Genomic DNA, 20,511 nt, shown 5'->3' on the forward strand with positions numbered 1-20,511 from the left:
GGGGTTGGGGGGGGAGATAAAATCACACACCCCAGGGAGAAAAAGGGATTCCTATTGTGAACTAAATATCAAGCTGAACAAAGACAATAGGTGAGCAAACAGTATGTGCTTGAGTGTCCTACCTATTTAGAAGGTCTAAAGAATGTCATTAAATTTATAAATACATAAACCCTAAGATCCTAGGAAGGAAATAAGATCTGACCAGGACTAACACAAAGGGGAAGGAGAGAGGTAAAATGAGGATGTGTGCTTGAAGCTGTGATTATATATAGCAAAAAGGTCAATCAGCTATATCAGATGCTTACATTGAAAAGCTAGTCTGTGACTTGAGGGGCTATTTTGTGGATGGGAACAGATAGAATTAACAAAATAACCAAAATCAAATCAATCATGGCAATTTATTAACAAATTAGGCATCCAAACTTTTCAAAATCCATACTTGTACAATTCTAAAGGACTTGTGATAGAACATACCATCCTCATCCAGAGAAGGAACCAGGAGTCTAAATAGGAACCAAAGCTTACTATTTTCTGTTTTTAAAATTTCTTTTTTTCCCCCTCTCGTGGTTCTCTTTCCTTTTGCTCTGATTCTTTTTTCACAGTATGATTAATATGGAAATACATTTAACATAGTTATACATGCATAATCTATTTCACATTACTTGCTGACAAGGTAGCAGGAAAGGGAGAGAGGGAGAAAAACGTGGAACTCAAAACCTTACAAAAAATGAATGCTGAAAACTATTTTTGCATGTAGTTGGAAATATAAATTTATTTTTACAAAATGAAGTTTTGCCATAAATGTCAAAATGGTAAAACAATAAATCTTTAATTCATCAACTTAAAAATATATACTTATGTTTCATACCAGAAGCCAAAAGAAAACATTATTTTTAAAGATCAAATTTTACTATATGGTAAGATCGTGCATCCAGGAAAACTAACTAGAGGAGCCATCAGTGCAAACGCATTTATAAATTAGAGAACAAGGGGCAGCTAGGTGGCATAGTGGATAAAGCACTGGCCTTGGAGTCAGGAGTAGCTGGGTTCAAATCTGGTCTCAGACACTTAATAATCACCTAGCTGTGTGGCCTTGGGCAAGCCACTTAACCCCATTTGCCTTGCAAAAAAATAAATAAATAGATAGATAGATAAATAAATAAATTAGAAAACAAACATTCTTGTTTGCGGCAGAAAAGGTAAATTCAATTTTAGTGTGGAATTGCCTTTTTAACTTTCAGTTAAAAACAAATGGAAGAATAATTTCAATCAAGATTTATTAGTTTAGGGGCTGCTAGGTGGTACAGTAGATAGAGCACCAGCCCTGGAGTCAGGAGTACCTGAGTTCAAATCCAACCTCAGACACTTAATAATTACCTAGCTGTGTGGCCTTGGGCAAGCCACTTAACTCCATTTGCCTTGCAAAAAAAAAAAAAGAAAAAAAGAATCTATTAATTTGTTATATGAGATCTTTCTCTGGGAGGAGGAATGGGATGAACTCTAAGGAAAACTATAACAATGCAAAAACAGGGCATCAATAAAAACTTTTTTAAAAAAGTCTATTACTTAAAAGTGGAATACAATAATAACATCTAATTTTTTATTACTAAAGTCTGCCTAAGGTAACCTCACAAAGTTTAAGTAAGTTGAATATTTTCAAAATATCCACTGGAAAAAAAAAAAGAAAAATATCCATTGAATCTCTTATACATTTTCTGGAAAAAAAATGCAATCCACAACTCCCTCCACACTCACCTTGAACGTGAACGAGTCCTTGACTTCCGTCTCTCCTTAGATTTAGAACGTTTTTTGTAGGGACTCTTGGATCTACGCCTATCTTTCTGTCTCGAACGTGACCTATTATGGGATCTGCTCCTACAATGAAAAAATAACAGAAGATACTTGGACCCAATTCATGATATTGCAAGAAGTTGGGAAAGGAAGTTTCTTCAAATTCCTAAAAGATATTTACATTCAAGAAATGAAATCTTTTTCATCAAATTTTCTACTCATAGAAAAAACATTCTGTCAATTCTGCTTTGGTTTAACAAATATAAAAACTGGCTAAAAATTCTTTCAAAATCAATTTGTAAATTTAAATAAAACTTCAACTTAAATTTTTTTCTGAAATTTTACAATTAAGAATTTAAACAGAAAAAATCAAGCTTTGTTAGCATAAAGTGATTTTAAGGTGCTAATTAGACAGTTCAAATTTTCTTAAAATTAGTACAGTTATCTCAATGTTTAAGTTACTTACTCTTACATATAAAATTAATGATTTTGAAGATATGTGAAATTTTAAACTAGAGTTCCATATGTACATATAAATGAGATAAATATGTGAAATGCTAGGTAAACCTTAAATTGCTATGTTAAGTATTGACTATTATTAGCTATTCTATATGTAACAATATATGTAATACATTATATATTATATATTGATGCTTTCATAAATAATTGAAATTCAATGATCTACAGTTATAAAATGCATAACTCACGTTTAATTTATGTCTTCTGAGTGAACTTGAAACTGAACTCTGGATAATGACAAATTAGTGAAGAAATGTTTGTGCAAATTTTCCAACTGGTCAAAATGACTTCAAAAATCTTTGAATGTTTTTATATCACTTCACCATCAAAATTTAAAGTTCAAAATTAAAATTATTCCAAGTTTTATTTTCATTTTTACTAACAACTATCCATGATGTTGATTTCTTTTAAATTTCAGCTACCAATAACAACTAATAGTTTGGTAACAGGCATTAAGGCATCTCTGAAGCTTTTGATTAGTTTGCAATTATCCTTCAAAAGCACAAGGAAGCAGTATATATATTTCATTTCATTAAATTTATAATTACAAGTTACTGAATATTAAACCTAGTTTAGAAAACCTGAAAGAAAATTAATCTTTCTAACAGAAGGTGTGTCCAACCTCAACCCATAGGCTGCATGCAAATATCAAAGCCCATTCATATGGCATCAGTACATTTTATTATTATTATACTCATTGGTAATATGGGTTACATTGTAGTCAAAAAGAAATATTAAGTTCTATATGCTGGGACGGCTATGGCGCAATAGATAGAGCACAGGCCCTGGAGTCAGGAGTAGCGGAGTTCAAATCCGGCCTCAGGCACTTAATAGTAATTACCTAATTGTGTGGCCTTGAGCAAGCCACTTACCCCATTGCCTTGAAACAACCTAAAAAGAAAAAGTGCATACAAAAATTCTATATGCAGCTATTTGAAAAATTTTGTTGGGTAATACAGCCCAGAAGAGCAAAATGTTGGACACCCATGTCTTTTTACTACATCTTAAATCTGACTAATTGATTCTAACTCAAAATTCTTGTAAAATGACTGTGATATTAATAAACTAGAAGGCATCAATAAAATTTAAAAGCTAACTAATTTCAAAGAGGAAAGTCTGCCTGAAGTTATCTTTGAGATCCTAATAAAATTTTTATTTTAATATAAAAATTCTTTACTATGACTTTGTTTTTAAAGAATAGCAGTTACATTTTCTGATTAGAATGAAAACATTTAAACATTTCTCAGCAACAAATATGTAAATATTATAATTTTCTAATTACTTTCAAAAAAATCTAAAATCAAGACTAATTTCATATAACAATAAAGGAAAATTTCAGTGAGATTTTCATGTATTTTTAAAATAATCCTTCTAAATACTACTGAAAAGCTAACATGTAAATAAAGACAAGTTCTTAACTTCTTAATAGGTTGTAAACAATCCTGCCACTTGCTAGGTCCTAAATTCTCATCTCATCCCTGCAATACTAACCTAGAACAAGCTCAATTATGGCAGTTTTAGAGAAGAGAAGAGGACATTGCCCCATTTGTCATTCCTTTAAGAGTCTAAGTGAAAAAAATGAGAAAGAGTGGCATTCTGTTGCTGGCAAAAAATCTCAGAAAACCTTGGAAAGGTTTCTGCTTCCCAACAGAAGTTAGTCAAAAGAAGTCAGTTTCTTTACTATAATGACAGTATAAAGGAAAATATTGAGGACAGATGAACTCAAGGTATAGAATGAGACATATAATTTCTGGAAATGGCCAATGTGGTATTTGTTTTGCTTGACTATGCACATTTGTTATAGAGATTACATTCTGAAGGGAAAAAAAGAAAATCATAAGAACATCCCCTACACCCAATCTGATAAGCAATTCAGAAATACCTACTATGTGCAAAGCAATGGGAACACAAAGGAACTTCAAAGAAAATAAAATAGATGGACTGACAAGAGTGGAATGAGCAGAACCAAAACATTGTATACAGTAAATACAATACTGAATGATGAACAACTGTGAATGACAGCTATTCTCAGCAATACAATGATCCAAACAATTCCAAAGGACTCATGATGAAAAATGCTATCTACCACCTCCAAATTAAAAACAGGCATCCAAACACAGACTGAAGTATACTATTTTTCTTTTTTCTTTGGTTGAGTTTTCTTCCACAAAATGACCAATACGGAAATTACATGACAGTAATATATAACCTATATCAGTTTGTTCACCAGTTTTAGGGGTAAGAGAGGGGAGGAATGATTGGATAGAATTTGGAATTCAAAACTTAAATAAAATAATAAAGAGGACAAGATGGGAACACAAGTAGTAGAAATTCAAAAAGGAACTTATTCTCTATCTCCTTTCTTGACAAAAAATAAAATAGAATTACTTAATTTTGTGTTCTCACATTTTTTTCCTTTTACTGTTTTAGTAGATAAGTTCTTTTATAAGACATGACCCACCTCAAGAGATAAAGTAACAGTATCAATTAGGCTAGCTTTAGATGAAACAATTTAAACAGCATCCTTTTTACATCTCATTCAGAACAGAGATGGAAGTTTTGAAAATCATTTATCTAGGTTCACAAAAGCATCCTGAGAGCTGCATTTTCACAATTCCTTACTTAATGTGGCTCCAGTTTTATAAGGAAAGAGATTTAAGTGACTGACTGAAATTAAATGTGACCTCTCCCAGGAAAAATTGTGTCTTAAAATCATCTATTTTTATTTAAAGCTTTATAAAATTAATATTGGCTTAGAATTGGAATAAAATAAATATAGGTGCAATTTTATCTGTTAACCATAATCATCTGATAATCACCATAATGGTTACAACTACTAAAAGGAAATTAAATATCAATCCAAGTATTTAGGCTGTTTCAATTTTGACACCCAGACCAAAAAAACCCAAGTTTTAAATTTAGAATTAAAACTCTTCTCACCTGTGTTTTGATGGTGATCTTTTTCTTCTAGAATGTGATTTTGAGCTAGACCTGGATTTTGAACGAGTATGGGAACGAGATCTGCCGCCTTTTCTTTCACTGCTCTTTCCAGACTCTGAGAGGAAAAAACCACTTTGCAGTGTAAGCTCAGAACAATTAAAGATCCCAGTTAATACTCAGGCACAAGTGGAATGTACCACACATAATGCAAGGGGCCTACTCTCTGTACATCCTCCTTCTTTGCAATTATCCTTCAGAAACATCCAAGAAAGTCATTGCATATACTCGTTGAGTGCAGCCATCCTGCAGCAGTACATATAAACCAGATGATTATAAACAGCTGTGCATAAGGAATGATCTGATGCTGCCATAATGCACATGATTACAACATGTAAATTTCACTATCTCAAAAGGAATTCTGAAGTCTTTTCTGCTGTTTTTTTCTTTTGCTACAGTAAGAAACACAATTTGCAAAGCATTTGAAAATGTTCAAATTGAATGTTTTCAGAATGCTTTTTTCACCCAGTTAGCAGATCACAGGTTTTAATATGGGTATCATTTTACTTAACATTTAATGTCTGAGTCTGTCAAGATCACTATTATGTTCAATATTTTCAGTTAAAATCTGAAAGAACATTAACCTGCTTCATGACAAACAAGTTAAAACACTTGTCTTTCTTTTGTAGCTTCAAAATAACTTTTTTAATATAGTATTTTAAACCAATTATCTAGTGAGTACTAACTTTACTACTGAAATGTAGAACTAATTACTTCAATTTTATATTCCTTAATGCTTATTTTAAGAGAAAAAAATAACATTCATAAAAAGGAACTGTCTCATTTTGAAAACTATGTCTCTGGGTGTCAGTTTCCTCACCTACATGAAGTTTCAGACTTCTAAGGTCCCTTCCACTTCTAAAATTCTACCACTTTTGATAAATAATCTAAGTAACTCAATGAACCTACCTGGTTCAATAGCTGCTGAGATAAATGACTGGGCTTCTCGTACTCTCTTCATAACTTCTTCTAGCTCCTTAGCAGCAGCCTGAGGAGTCATCTCAGGAGGCTTTACTATTGCATTATTGGAGTGATTAATTCTAAATTTAAAAATATCAGAACATATACACTTAAAAACACAAAACAAATTACTCTTTATGTGGTACACATAAACAAAAAAACTTAAGAAGTCCAACAAATAATACAACTCAAATCCTTCTAACACCCAACTAATCTAAGTCTTCTTTGCTCAATCACTTGTTGCTGATGAAGCCAGAATGGTGAAAAGTTCTATAGTCTTAAAAGGATGCTCAACAGTAAACTACAAATTTTAAGTCAATATAGAGAGGAACTGTTTCTAATCCTAAAGTTTAAGATTTGTCTTTTTCTTTACAACCTCTTATATACAATAAGCTCTGAAAAACTAGGAAAGGTCTAATAAACAGATCTTTAGTTAGAATCACAGCATCTACTTAGTTCCTATAAGGCTAAAGTAGAAAGAATTGGTATACCTTGCTTAGTATGGACAATAGTTTCTTTACTTCCCCTCAAATCTGTTCCTCCCAACTTCCCTCATCTTTGAACCACCATCCTCCCAGTCACCCATATTCATAAACTTCAGTTATCTGACTCATCCCTCTTCCCTAACACCAAATCCAATCTATTACTAAGTCCACTTGGTCCTATCCTTTTAGTATCTCTTACATCCATCCCTTCTTCTCCAGTCAGAGCCACCACCCTAGTACAAACCTTATTACTGTTCACCAGCATTATAAGAACTCCATAACTCATCTCTCTACCTCTGATCTCCCCCAATCCATCTTCCATTAAGTGACTAAACTATAACCTTTCTAATGTTAAGTTCAAAAACATATCACATCCTTGTTCAACAATAATCACCAGTTCCTCACTGCCAGTACAATAAAATACAAACACCTCTTCCTGACATTAGTAACACTCCAAAAATCTGCTTAAATCTTCTGGGTTTATTTCACACTACTTACCGTCAAACATACTATGTTCATCAATCATTCTCTTCAAAACTGTCAAACTTATTTTCTCAGTCTCTTTTGTAGGTTCATCATCAATGTCCCCCACATTCTATGCTAAGATATATTCCAGGGCTCCTCCCTGAGTCCTATTCTGTCTCCATCTTCTCTTAGTGTACAGTCTTGGCACATTTATGGTCAAATGATTGAGCTCACCAGTTCTCACAGATTCAAGTAGTTTCTCTTTACAGAACTTCCAAATCTACATATCCAGGCCACATCTCTCTCATGAACTTTCATTAGCCTCCAGACATCACCACCTGGATGTCCTATAAGAATCTCACACCTGGCTAATCCAAATCAGAAGTCATTATCTTCTCCCTTAAACACTCCTCCTCCTCCTCCTCCTCCCTAATTTCCCTATTTCTGTCAAGGGCACCACCACCCTTCCAATCATGGGCCATTCTAAAATCTGATATAAATCAGTTGCCAAGGCTACCTTGCCAATGTCTCTCACTTCTAATCCCTTTTCTTCACTCACCATAAGTCTTTTAGTCCAGGCCCTCATCTCTCTCACGTGACATAATACCACAACCTTCCCTCCCTTAAGTCTCTCCCTTCGATTATTTATCCTTTCACTCAAGCCATCAATTGACATTTCCAAAGTCCAAATCTGACTACATCATTCATCTGCTCAAAAGGCTTCTAGGGCAGTTAGGTGGCACAGTGAAGAGAGCACAGGCCCTGGAATCAGGAGTATCTGAGTTCAAATCCGGCCTCAGACACTTAATAATTACCTAGCTGTGTGGCTTTGGGCAAGTCACTTAAGCCCATTTGCCTTGCAAAAACCTTAAAAAAAAAAGGCTTCAGTTTCAGTAGTTTTCTAGTGACTTTAAAATAAAAATACAAACTCCAGTTTAGTATTTAAAGTCGTTCACAATCAATCTCCAGCCTATCTTTATAAGTTGACTATACATTCCTCCAGTCATTATTACTCTACATTCCAATTAAACTTGCTACCTATTTACTCTTTCTCTGTATGCATCCTCCTATATACCACACACCTCCATGCCATTTTCAGAAGTAGTCCCCTCCATGCTGGGAAAGGACTCCCCCTTTATTTCTGATGCATAATTCTCAGGTTCCTTTAAAGTACAGTTTATGTACTACCACCAAGACCTTTCCAGATTCGCTCTAATTCCCTTCAATTATTGAGCCTGATGCTTTCTAGCCATTTTCATGCCCTGCCTCTTTACATTTGACCAGGCTCTTCAATTCCCTAGGGCCCTCCTTGCTCTTGATTGACAAGGGTTCTCTATAACTAGACCCAGAGCTACCAAACTGAATGCAGCTCTCCAACCATCATCATACATGTCAACACCTGAGTGCTCAGCTTTGCCCTCCCTTTCTGCTTCTACCTCATGGATCAATAATTAAAAGTACACTATTATTTCTGTTAAGGATATGGACAATCACAAGTTCTATGGTTCTATTCACCACCCCTACTGACTTCCCAATCCAAAACATCCTTCCAATATGTGTTGTCCTTGAGGGCAGAAAGTGTCTTCTTATTTTCTTTCATTCATTCATACTCTATATGTATCAATGAACATGTTGAATCCCCTATTAGAATGTAAACTCTTCAAAGGCAGGTATTATGTCTCACTTTTTTGTATTTATAACCCCAGTACCTAGTATAGTGCCTTGATTAAATAGATCCACTAATACGAACTATTTATCTGTTAATCTAGCAGAAACAAATGGATAATTATAGCAAGCACCTAAGCAATTCAATAATTTCTGTGATAACTTTTGGTCTGAAAAACCTAAATGACAGTCTATTTTTAGTGAATCAGCTAAAGTCTGCTTGTGATTCACTGTTTAATTTAACCTTAAAAAACCTCTAATTATTTGATGTGCAGCCTGGGCCTGGAATCAGCAGGACTCATCTTCTTAAGTTCAAGTCCGGCCTCAGACACTTACTAACTGTGTAACTCTGGAAAAGTCACTTAACACTGTTTGTCTCATCATAAAACGAGCTAGAGAAGGAAATGACAAACCACTCCAGTATCTGTGCGAAGAAAACTCCAAATGGGATCACTAAGAGTCAGACTCTACTGAAACAACTCAACAACAACTAAATTTAGCAAAGATCCAAGAAATAATTTCAAATGATCCCCTCAGTTCTCTCAACTAGTCCATATCACATGCTTTTTTAAAAGTATGACACAAAGAATATCTCCAAAATCAAAGTTTTGAAAAATACTGTGTGTGATTCAGTATTTTCATATTAACACTAAATTAAGATCTGTAGTATAAACAATGGCAAGACAGACTTGGCAACTGATTGGACATCAAAGTCTAGGATGGTCTAGTTTGAGAACTTGGATGAATAAAAGGGTGGTGGGGCTCTTAACAGAAACAACTTAGGACTACATAATAAACATAAATGTCATTCCCTCTTAAATGGTAATTGTTAAAAAAAAAAAAGGCACACATTTAACAAGACCAAAAGTAATAATTAATTTTTCCAAGACCATTACAATTTCTTCTTTTAGAACTTCTTACTTCAGTGGCCTGTCTCCAAACATTACTCCATTAAAAGCAAGAGCTCTTGGTACAGAGTTCTGATCTGCAAATTCCACAAAAGCAAATCGAGTTGGCTGAGTCTCATCACCTGCCATACGAACAAACTTCACTTCTCCAACTTGTTTAAAAAATTCAAGTAGCTGATCAGCTGTGGTTGTCTAAAAAGACACAAATAAATCATAATAAATCTGTGATCTAAAGAATCAGATAGACATCAACCAATGGCAATAAAAAAAAAAATGTCATTAAGGGGAAAAAGGAGTTACTAGTACTATTTAGGTTTCCTTCTTTAATTTCTTACCTGGGAATTCAAGTTTCCAACGTAGACAGTCCTCCTAATTTCATCAATTTTGGAAGGATCCACATTTCCCATAAGTGGTGGCTGTGGTATCTCTCCAAGTGTTGCAAGGTTAGGATCTAGTGCAGCTGCTGGTATAGCTCCCAAGCTGCTAAGTGAAACACTAAGCTGAAGGACAGACGGAAGGAAGGAAGGAAGGAAGGAAGGAAGGAAGGAAGGAAGGAAGGAAGGAAGAGAGAGAAAAGAAAAAAGAAAAAGTACACATGCTTTTACTATTAAATATCAATCAATAAGTATTCAATAAGTACTTCCTATGTGCTAGACATTTTCCTTAACACTGAGAAATACAAAGAAAAGTTTCTTTCTTCAAGCTACTTATAATCTGATGGGGGACACTATGTGAAACAGCATGCATAAAAGATATACAGTCTAAGTGTAAGGTAAGCTCAATGGGATGAGTGAGAGTCACAAAAGATTTGCTGGTGAAAGTGAGATTTGTGCTGAGTATACAAGAAGGCAGTAGAGGTGAGGAGGGGAAAGTAGTAGAGACAAAGTCCCGTATGAAGGACTGTTAAGTAGGCCAGGCCAATCTAACCCCGGGAGGGTTGTAAAGAATAAGACCAGGAACAGCTAGGTGGCACAGTGAATGGAGCACTGGCCCTGGAGTCAGGACCTGAGTTCAAATCAATCTGCCCTCAGACACTTAATAATTACCTTAACTGTGTGACCTCGGGCAAGTCACTTAACCCCACTGTCTTGCAAAAAACCAAAAAAGAAAAAAAAGAATAAGAAGCCAAAGAGGTAGGAAGAGGTCATGTTTTAAATATGAAAGAGATGACTTTACAGTTGCTCTTGGAATATTCCCTTATGACAGAAAAACCAAGATGTCATAATTTTAGTCCACAGGCCAATTGGAAGAATTATAATATAGATTCCACTAGAAAAACTACTTCTAAATTGTTGGCATGTATAATCTCTCCACCAATGAAATAAAACATTTCCTATCTAAGAGAGATTATCTTTTTGATAGCAGCCTTAGTAGAGCTCTTAAGGTCTCTTGGCCTCTCTACCAGAAGTTACAGCAAAAAGAAGTCATCACCCAATCTAAGCTTTACAGATCCTCAGACAAGAGTAACAATCTGTCACTGAACCTGTCCACAATATATTAATAGTTTTTTGTTTGTTTTTTTTAGGTTTTTGCAAGGCAAATGGGGTTAAGTGGCTTGCCCGAGGCCACACAGCTAGGTAATTATTAAGTGTCTGAGATCAGATTTGAACCCAGGTACTCCAGACTCCAAGGCCGGTGCTTTATCCACTACGCCACCTAGCCACCCCTCCTATTAATGTTTTTAAGAAGAAATTTCTATTATTTACTATTTTTCTCATTACTAATAATTTATTAGGACTTCAAACACTTAAAAACCTGTCAATCAGCCTAGTGTGAGTGTCAGGCACTGTGGTGGACAACAGAGCTGTAAGTACAAGAAATAACAATGTTCTTATACAATAAACATATTCTCTAATGGAGAGAAAACTAATACATTATGAAACTATGCACAGCATATGTGTGTGTGTGTGTGTGTGTGTGTGTATTTTTCCACTTTGTATATGTTTATTTTTATATGCATATACAAAGGGGTTAAATATAAAGTAAATGAGTGGGGAAAGCACTATCAATAGAGTGAATCAGGGAAGAAATGGTGGTGTGAGAATCCATGAGGGAGCAGTAAGGAGGACATATTTAAGCCATGTGGTATAACAAGCACATGGGAATGGTGCAAAGTAGGGGACAGAAAGAACTGTTCAATGGGAATGCAGAATGTAAGAGAAGAAGTATTGTTCAATGAAGCTGTAAATGTACTCTGGGAACAGGAGGAATATGGCCTTAAAAATTAAAAAGAATAGTTTATATTTAATCTTAGCAAAAAGGGAGCCAGTAGAGTTAACTGAATAGGGAACAGATTTAGATCTACACTTAAGGACAAGGAAACCCATTAGGAGGTTGCTAAACTCATGAGCTGTGTGATTCAAAAGATGTTGTAGAGCTAGAAATAGCAAGATTTAGCAGCAGATTTGCATATACTAAGGGAAAATAAAGAACACAAGATGCCAAGACCAAGATTACAAACTGAGACTCTAGTGTATGGTGGTACTTCAATAGAAATAGAGAAATTTGGAAAACAGGAGAGTTGGAAAGAAAATGAATTTTAGATATGTTGAGGTAAAAGACATTCAGCAACAGGGAAAAGCTCAATACTGGATGAGAGGGATATCTGAGGCTGCAACTTGCTGGAGAAGATAGGCAGGTCAGAGAGAAAGTATTTATAGTGGTTTTCCTGGCAAATATAACGATTATCCTTTTGTCAGAAACTTGGGTAAAGAGGAGAGAGAGTGGGAGGGATTTAATTTTTCCTTGATTCATCCCCTAGAGCTCACTTCCTCAGATATTATTCCAAACCTTTCTTTTGCTCTTAAAACCTCCTATCCCCTCATTTTCCCACTCTTAGCTGAAATTGCCTCTTATTTTTCTAAAACACTTCAGTTCTTTGTTGCAGCAAGGGCTCAGCTGTGACTGGACTGCATGAATTCATTCTGTAACTTTTTTGAGGAAAAGTATCTATGGAATTTTTAACCATTTCCTACTTGTTGTCATGGGGGAGGGAAGAGTTTAAATAAATTGAAATATTTTCTAATTAACTAGTTCAAAGAAAAAAGGGGGGGAGAGATGAAGAGTAGAGTCTATTTAACTAGGGAAAAAAACAACCAATCAGAATTCCAGACTATGAATTTTAGGTTGTTATAAATAGTCTAAGTTTCATAAATTATAACTTCAATTTTCTAATGAAGAACATGTGATGTAATGTTTTTCAATATTCTTTAGGTGTTTCAATAAGGGATAATCCTGAGAATATTCTGCTCTAACATTAAAAAAGAGGAAAAGAAAATTTCAACAGTAGAACTTACTTTCAAATTTGTACTTTTTTAAAGTGTTCAACTCAAAGAATTTTTTTAATAAGACTTGACTGTTTACAAGCATAAGTAATTAAATTATTTGAAAATAGTTTTGTCAGTTGAAAATCCCAAAAGGATTAATACTACTTACTGTAGTCAAGGGATTTGGAGTTGGTATAGGAAGCAACCCTGCACCAGGCATCAGACTTGTCATAGTTGGAGCAGGAGCCAGTAAAGAAAGAGCTTTGGATTCTTCAGGAATTTTACCTGGAGAGGCAAGTTCCACACATTACAGAGAGCAGAAACACCACATAAACTTTAGTCTATGATTTTAAATTACCCTTGCACTTAAAAAATAATAATAATAAATGAATCTATCTATCAGATCCTTAAAAAGAAATAAATAAGAACTTAAGTCTTTCCTTTACCCTACTCTACTAGGAAAAATAAAAGTGATCAAAACTTCAAAGACTAGCAATCTCATTAATGGAATATTATTTTAAAAACTGAATAATGTAGACAATTATTTAACACTTTGAGCTATGGGTCACCTGTACTGGAAACTTAATGTTCATGAACCAAACGATATCAAGCATGGACGCTTTCCCAGGACGGTGTTTTCGCGGTGATCGAAAGTTGTGTTACACATGACAACCGTTCGTGTTGGCTGCATCACTAATAGCACACAGAACATCAGATACAGAAAAGAAGAACATTTTTTAAAGTTTAATCCCCAGAAATGGCAAATAACCAAATTAGTAAAAAAAGAAAAAAAAAAGAAAAAAAGAAAAAAGAAAAAAACAAATGTGCGAATTGAAATCTGAAATCTGTTCCTAAACCAATGCCCCTTTCCTATCACTGAAACTACCTATTTATGATGCAAACGATACTGATGATGCCCAGACTCCATGTTTATTTCAAGTAGCCAGATAGGAGGCAAAAAGTGTTCCATATAGTATTTTTGTCAATTTTAATTTAAATGGGGGGGGTAAGGGGTGTCCTTATACATATAACTAATACAAACATGATTTCTGTGACATATTGAGATGCCTCAGATAATCAATTTTTATAAGTTCCCCTTGAATAATTTTGCTAAAAATTAGGGAAGTGAAGTAATTAAACAAGAAAATATATCTGACTTTCAAGAAATCCCTTAATGCTTATATTTTAAATCATACTTGCTTGAAAAGAGACAGTTAACCATCATATCCTCTTACAAACAGCCCCAATGACTACTATAACAGAAGTTAACAACTAATTTCCTACAGATTTAGAGGGGAGAAAAAAACCTCAAATGACTGTATTTTAAAACTCCAAACTGCCTTTTAATCAATATCTAACAAGTGTTTAAACCCAATCAGTTTAAAGACAATGATCCATTTATTTTACTGTACTCCATTTAATTCAATGTTGTTTTATAATTTACTGAATAAAACTGCTAACCTAAAAATTATTTCACTTCAAAGGTCTGAATCCAAGATTTAAAAATCTGTAAAGATTTTATAGGTACTATTCATACCTCTGTGGCAGAGTGGATATGTACTTAATCCCATTATAAGCTTTCTAACTGAGAAATTTAATTCAGACTATATAAAACCATCCCAGGGTAAAACTGGGTATATAGTAAATTAACTGGTAAGCGAATTTTCAAAAGCACTGTATTAGGTTTTTATTGGAATGATCTCACTCAAAATATTCAAATATATAGCAAAATCTGAAAAATTTCATCAGAATCTGGATTCTTTCTCTAACAGGAAAGTTTAAACAAAAAAATAGTTATATCTAATTTATAGGAACTGAACAGAAGTGACAGCTTACTAGATTTAGATTTGTTGATACAGCCAAGTCAACAGTAAAGTATTAGAATCCTAAATTTTGAAGCAAATTATACTACTTAATTTGACTAGTATATCAAATTACACCTAATACTACACTATTTGAATTTAAGCTCGTATACATGCAGCTTTAACTTGCACAAAATTAAGATGTAAGGTGGTTTTAATGACTGGAATTGTTTCTAATTTAGCCTACATTTAGTAGTTACTTATATTAGCAAATTCAGTTATGCCAAGTAACTGCTTTTCTTCTGTAGTATCTGACCGTGGATTATATATTCTTTAGAATGGATAGTATGATTTTTTTAAGTCCCAAAATCTAACAGCTCCTGAAGAGTTAATCTACATCCCTGAATTCAGAACATATTGTAAACATCCTTTGATTGCTAAAATAGTCATACATAAAAACAAATCGTAATTCCTACACTGTCTGTTTTAGCATCTCCATCAGGAGAGATCCATAGAAGAAAGTGTGCTTAAGTTATTGGTGGAGGGATAAGGGGAACAACAGCTCAGCACATATGAAAAAGTGAATCAATTAAGTTTTAGAAAATCTTTCATTTATATTTGAATGAATTTAATAGCAAAAAATCTTATTTTAAGTCATATTATATGCTAGGAAGTATTTTTCTGATTCTGTCCTTGGTGATACTTGAAAAACTTGTTTCACTGCTTAATTCCTAAGATAAAGTTCTATTAAATTTATCCTTAAAAGTCTTAGGTGTGTAAGAGTGGAATGTAAATGGCCATCTCTCTTAATTTGTATTTATGGAAGACAACAGTTAGGAAAGACAATATGTTCTCCTCTTCCTATGGCTCAAAATTCATTTACACAAACTAAAACACTGAAGATATGAAGAATTTGAACAAAAGAACCAAACATACACACACACACACATATACATACGACACACATTCTCTCTCTCTCTCTCTCTCTCTCTCTCTCTCTCTCTCTCTCACACACACACACACTCACACACACACACACACACCAGAAAAGCCAACAGCTTTCCCCCTCCAAGAAGCATTCCCCACGTAGACAGCTAAAAGCCTTCCTAGTTAAAGAAAATAAGATTTTTTTCCTGTAATGATTAAGTATTAAAAGTCTCTTCACTCCAGCCTTCATATATAATATATATGTGCTATATTATAAAAATATTCTTTATTATAAAAATGGGTTGCTATATCCTTGATGATTCTGATATCCCTAAATTTCAGGAAAATGAAAGCAGAAACTACAAATTAGCTTTTTTTTTAACTGAAAGATGTGGTTAGTTTTAGAAAGCAGTCTGCAGAAAAAAGTTTCACTGAGATTAGAAAGTATTCAAAAGTATATTTATCATTGTTTTAGTACAGAACTTACAAAATCAGTAATTAAGATCTAAGCTAAGTTTCACAGCACTAAAACTGAATTTCTGACACAAAATTTATTTGGCCTTAATTCTAGAGTTTAAGTTGATAAACTGCAAATATACTACACCTTCCTTTCATATACAACTGTGAAACAAAATGTTATGAAATCTTAATGGAATACCATTTACAAAGAACTGGAATACCAGTTCACAAGTTAAAAGTGAAAGAGATTTAACAAAACAAAAACAAAAACAAAAAAGGGACAAAATAAAGAAAAAGAAATTAAAGTAAAGTAAAACAATAAAAAAACAGAGACAGGGCGTCCATCTTCAGCGGGTCAGACTCCGATCTCATTTCCCCCATGAAGGATTCACTTGACGGCAGGTTTAGTGGCATGGCAAACAATGCCTAACTCAGGCAAGTGTAAACAGGTCTGCCTTGGCCAGTCTAGTCATCTAATAATGCACAAATATCACATAGAGAAAACATACAAAACCAAATTAATAGTCAAAATCCATCTACCAGAAAATGTGGACACAAAGTTATGACTGATGGTTATGTGGCACCTTTATGTTTCAACCTTTTCTTTTTCTAAGTGTAACATTTAAAGAAAAATCTGGGTATGTACGCAAGGAGAAAAAAAAAAATCACATTGGGACAGTGTAATGAAGCTGTAGTTTAAAATGACATTTTATGACTTGTAATAGCTAACGGTTCATATGTAATGTTACACATTGAACATTATTTCCACAACTGAGGTTCTTCCTCTTATATTGCCTACACTTAAGCAGTAACCTAAAATAAACTGAAAAACACTTTCCATAAGCTTTTATTAGGGTTTCCTCTTTATTGTTACAATGCTTTTTCTAAAGTATGCAAAAATAAATGCTGACAGTATTGACTGCTACTTAATGATGTATACAGAAACTCTCATTTTACAGTATTCAACGAGAATTTTTTCCTTTCATTTATTCTGAAGTAGCATCATGCTATTTTTAGCAAAATAGTAAAGCCTTACAGTTTGCAGTGCAAAATCTGATCCATAATCCACTGTAAACTTCAAAGAACAATCATTTGCCATATAGTAAACCTTTAGTTAAATTATTCTTTGAAATAAAAGATATATCTGATTTTTTTTCTAATAGTTCAACTATCCATGGGGGAAGTTTAATATCTTTAAAAAAAAACCATCATACTTACTTGTAACTAAAAATGCAATAAAAATCACTGTTTTTACATTCTGTGAAAACTTCTATCTTAAAATGGTAAAAAGTACTCAACTGTAATTAAAATTTTACTTTTAGCTTTTACTGAATATCGCTCAAAAAAAAAGGAATTAGACATCTCACAGTTAAGACTTTCAGGTATTAAGTTCTCCAAGGAGATATAGACAATATGCCAAAGTTACACTGGTAATGCAAAGAGGTGAAATGTTTTCAAAAAAAAAACCCTGATACCAATAGTAGTTTTTCAAGAGTATAGTTATGGGTAAGCTTCTGCACATTTAATCTTAGTGGCTTGTTGGTTGAATTCCAGTAAGAGAGATCTTCTATGGGAATTCTTCACCATGCAGTTTCTACTTGGCATAGTGCATTTGTTACCTTACTCCCAAGCCTTTCAAAAGCAAATAGTTAACATACCTTCCCCAACTATTATAGACTCAAACCCCTCATTGTTCAGACTATAAGAGATATTACACAAATAATTAATTGGATTCTTTGTGGAGAACATCCATATTTAAACACATTTGAAAAAAATCCAAAATGTTCTATCCTGGGATCTCAACTACACCAAACTGTCTTCACTGCATTGGACTTTTAATGTTTATACAGTCCCAGAATAATGCATCCTGAATTATACACAAAGTCTCAAAGTATAATCTAGTCATTATCTTACAAGTAAATTTGTTCATGTGATATAAGCCTCTAATGAAAACATTCTTTAAATATTTTAGAAATTTAATTTAAAAATTTCAATCATTCCTAGATGCTATAAAACAAAATCTTCCTTCAAAGGAATTAAAGTAAAAGGTCTAGTTTTTAAGTAAATATTAATATTTTAATCCTGAAGTTCTTATATATCCACCAACATGGTGTATTATAAGTGATTTAAAGAGACTAAAATATGCTATCATTTAAAAATCAATACTGATAATTACTTGTTCTTAAGATAATGTAAGGCACTTAACCTTAATGAACAGTAACCTTAAGGCCTTTGGCCTCTTTCTGATGGATTTCTTAGAATATATTTTTTAACTTCAAAAAAAGCCTGTAAAAGTAAAAAATAAATTTGTTTTATATAAAGTCAGTATCAAGAATGTGAAAATAAGATCAATAAATTTAATGAAATAAATTAGATTTTTATCATTAACACAGACATCATTACTTAGATAACCCCAAATTGGCAAACTGTGCCCACTCTGTTTTGTTCCAATAAAAAAAAAACTATTAGAACAAGTTGTTAAGGAGTTTAAACTCCTATTATGCTGAGGTATTTAAATAAATAATAACCCTTAAGTTGATAATCCTTTTAGAATATGCTAGTTTGTAATACTCCAAAATTTTTAATATTTAGATGCATAGCTAAGAACAGACAATATATGCATTTTACTACTAAAATGAAATCTTTTTTTTCCATTTCCAATTTTGTTTTTACTTTTAAACCACAAAACAGAGTACCAGCTACTTGCCAATTTCTGGGAAAACTAAAGGCCATCAACAAAAAGGACAGACTGACATTACAGAAAAACATCTAAAATACCAACCTTCTGCACAGGGTACAACTATCAGAGCTCTGTCAATAAAAACCGTGTTAGTTAGATGCTGGGCCACACCAACACTCGATGGGTCACGAAACTTAACATAACATACTTTGGAGGAAAAAGCAAGAGGTGCGTTGCTGCAAGATAAAAAGAAAAACAATCAGTCTTATAAACTTATTTAGATTTTTCATTGTTTCTCTTCTTTAAAATAACTTATAAAATCTTACACAATCACTTAAGATGAGTTATTATAGCAACTTGACCAAACTTGAGTTCACCACACATCCACTTCTTTTAATGTGTTAATGATCAGATAACTAGGACACTGCCCAGTGCTTAACCAGAAAGATGTTTGAAAACAAATATTTGATCTAGAAATAGTCAAGCTGGATAAGTAAGTGGTCTCCTTTATAATGACCTTGTAGTTTATTTAAACCAGAGATGTCAAACATGATCCAAGCCACTCTCCCATTACAATCTGGACCAGAGTAAAATGTAAGTGGGAAATATTTAACAAAATAAGTAAAAAATGTAATAAAACAAAGATATTTTAACAATACATTTTAAAATTAAAACAATATGCCATTTGAAGCGATCCTTATGGATGATTAGTCCCTTTTCTATCTGACTAGCTTTAGACTATTTATAATAGTCCAAAGATACTACTTATAATAGTCCAAAATCATTCGCAATCCCCTTTCCTTCCTGAAACTCAGATACCAAGTATTTTTGATTATACTTTCTTCTGACCCGTTCTTATAAGGTCACCTCTTTAGTTTAGACCTTCATCAATTCTCTCCTTTCTATGCTATTAAAAATGACCTCCAAAAGGTACACTTCCAAAAGATACCCTCTACAACTGCCCAAATAAAATTATTAACATAGGTCTGACCTCATCACTTCTTTGTTCAAAAATCTTCAATGGTTACACACTACCTAAAGCATAAAATAGAAATGTCTCCATCTATCCTTTAAGACTCTACCTACAATCTAGTTCTTCCCTACTTTTCCAACATAGGCATACATGCTTAATTCATGATTCCTCTCTGGGGACTTTATATTCTAGCTAAACTGGTCTATTAGCAATTTCTCCAACTCAGTGATGGAATCATCACCATACATGAGTGTACTTTCCTCCTCTCTTAACAATTCATAATTTCCTAATAAAGGCTTCATTCAGTTTACCTTCTGCTGTGAAAAACTTTTCTAGACTATTTCATGTTGCTCCTTAAAAAAATTGGATTTATCTCTTCTATTCATCTCACTCTCCACTCTTCACAAACACTTAAAATCTAAACTCCTTGAAAGCAATCATTTTTATCTTTTAATGCCTGTCATTCAACAGTATCATAGGCACAAATAAACATTTCTTGAGGCCTCAAAAGTGGTCAAAAGAAATCAAGGGTCTTTTTTACAAGTCCAGACATGTACTAACACCTATTTTGAGAGGTTGTCTTATAAGTAAACTGACCACAGAACATCAGAGCG

At 33.5% G+C, this 20,511-nt stretch overlaps 1 protein-coding gene across 5 annotated transcripts in view; it reads right to left on the bottom strand.

The window, feature by feature from the left end:
- SREK1 (splicing regulatory glutamic acid and lysine rich protein 1) overlaps positions 1 to 20,511 on the bottom strand; it is a 55,607-nt gene that overhangs the window by 28,512 nt on the left and 6,584 nt on the right. For 4 of the 5 annotated variants that reach the window (XM_074204424.1, XM_074204426.1, XM_074204422.1 and 1 more), the window contains exons 2-8: positions 19,027 to 19,160; positions 13,226 to 13,341; positions 10,126 to 10,290; positions 9,804 to 9,982; positions 6,217 to 6,347; positions 5,251 to 5,365; positions 1,756 to 1,875 (exon numbers count right to left, since the gene is read on the bottom strand). In XM_074204424.1, coding sequence (XP_074060525.1) covers positions 1,756 to 1,875; positions 5,251 to 5,365; positions 6,217 to 6,347; positions 9,804 to 9,982; positions 10,126 to 10,290; positions 13,226 to 13,341; positions 19,027 to 19,160 — 960 coding nt within the window. Of the gene's footprint in view, positions 1 to 1,755; positions 1,876 to 5,250; positions 5,366 to 6,216; positions 6,348 to 9,803; positions 9,983 to 10,125; positions 10,291 to 13,225; positions 13,342 to 13,625; positions 19,161 to 20,511 lie in introns of those variants that run through there. The other variant, XM_074204427.1, reaches the window with a different exon arrangement.

The sequence above is a fragment of the Macrotis lagotis genome, chromosome X (genome assembly GCF_037893015.1).
Source record: "Macrotis lagotis isolate mMagLag1 chromosome X, bilby.v1.9.chrom.fasta, whole genome shotgun sequence".
Classification (NCBI taxonomy): domain Eukaryota; kingdom Metazoa; phylum Chordata; class Mammalia; order Peramelemorphia; family Peramelidae; genus Macrotis; species Macrotis lagotis.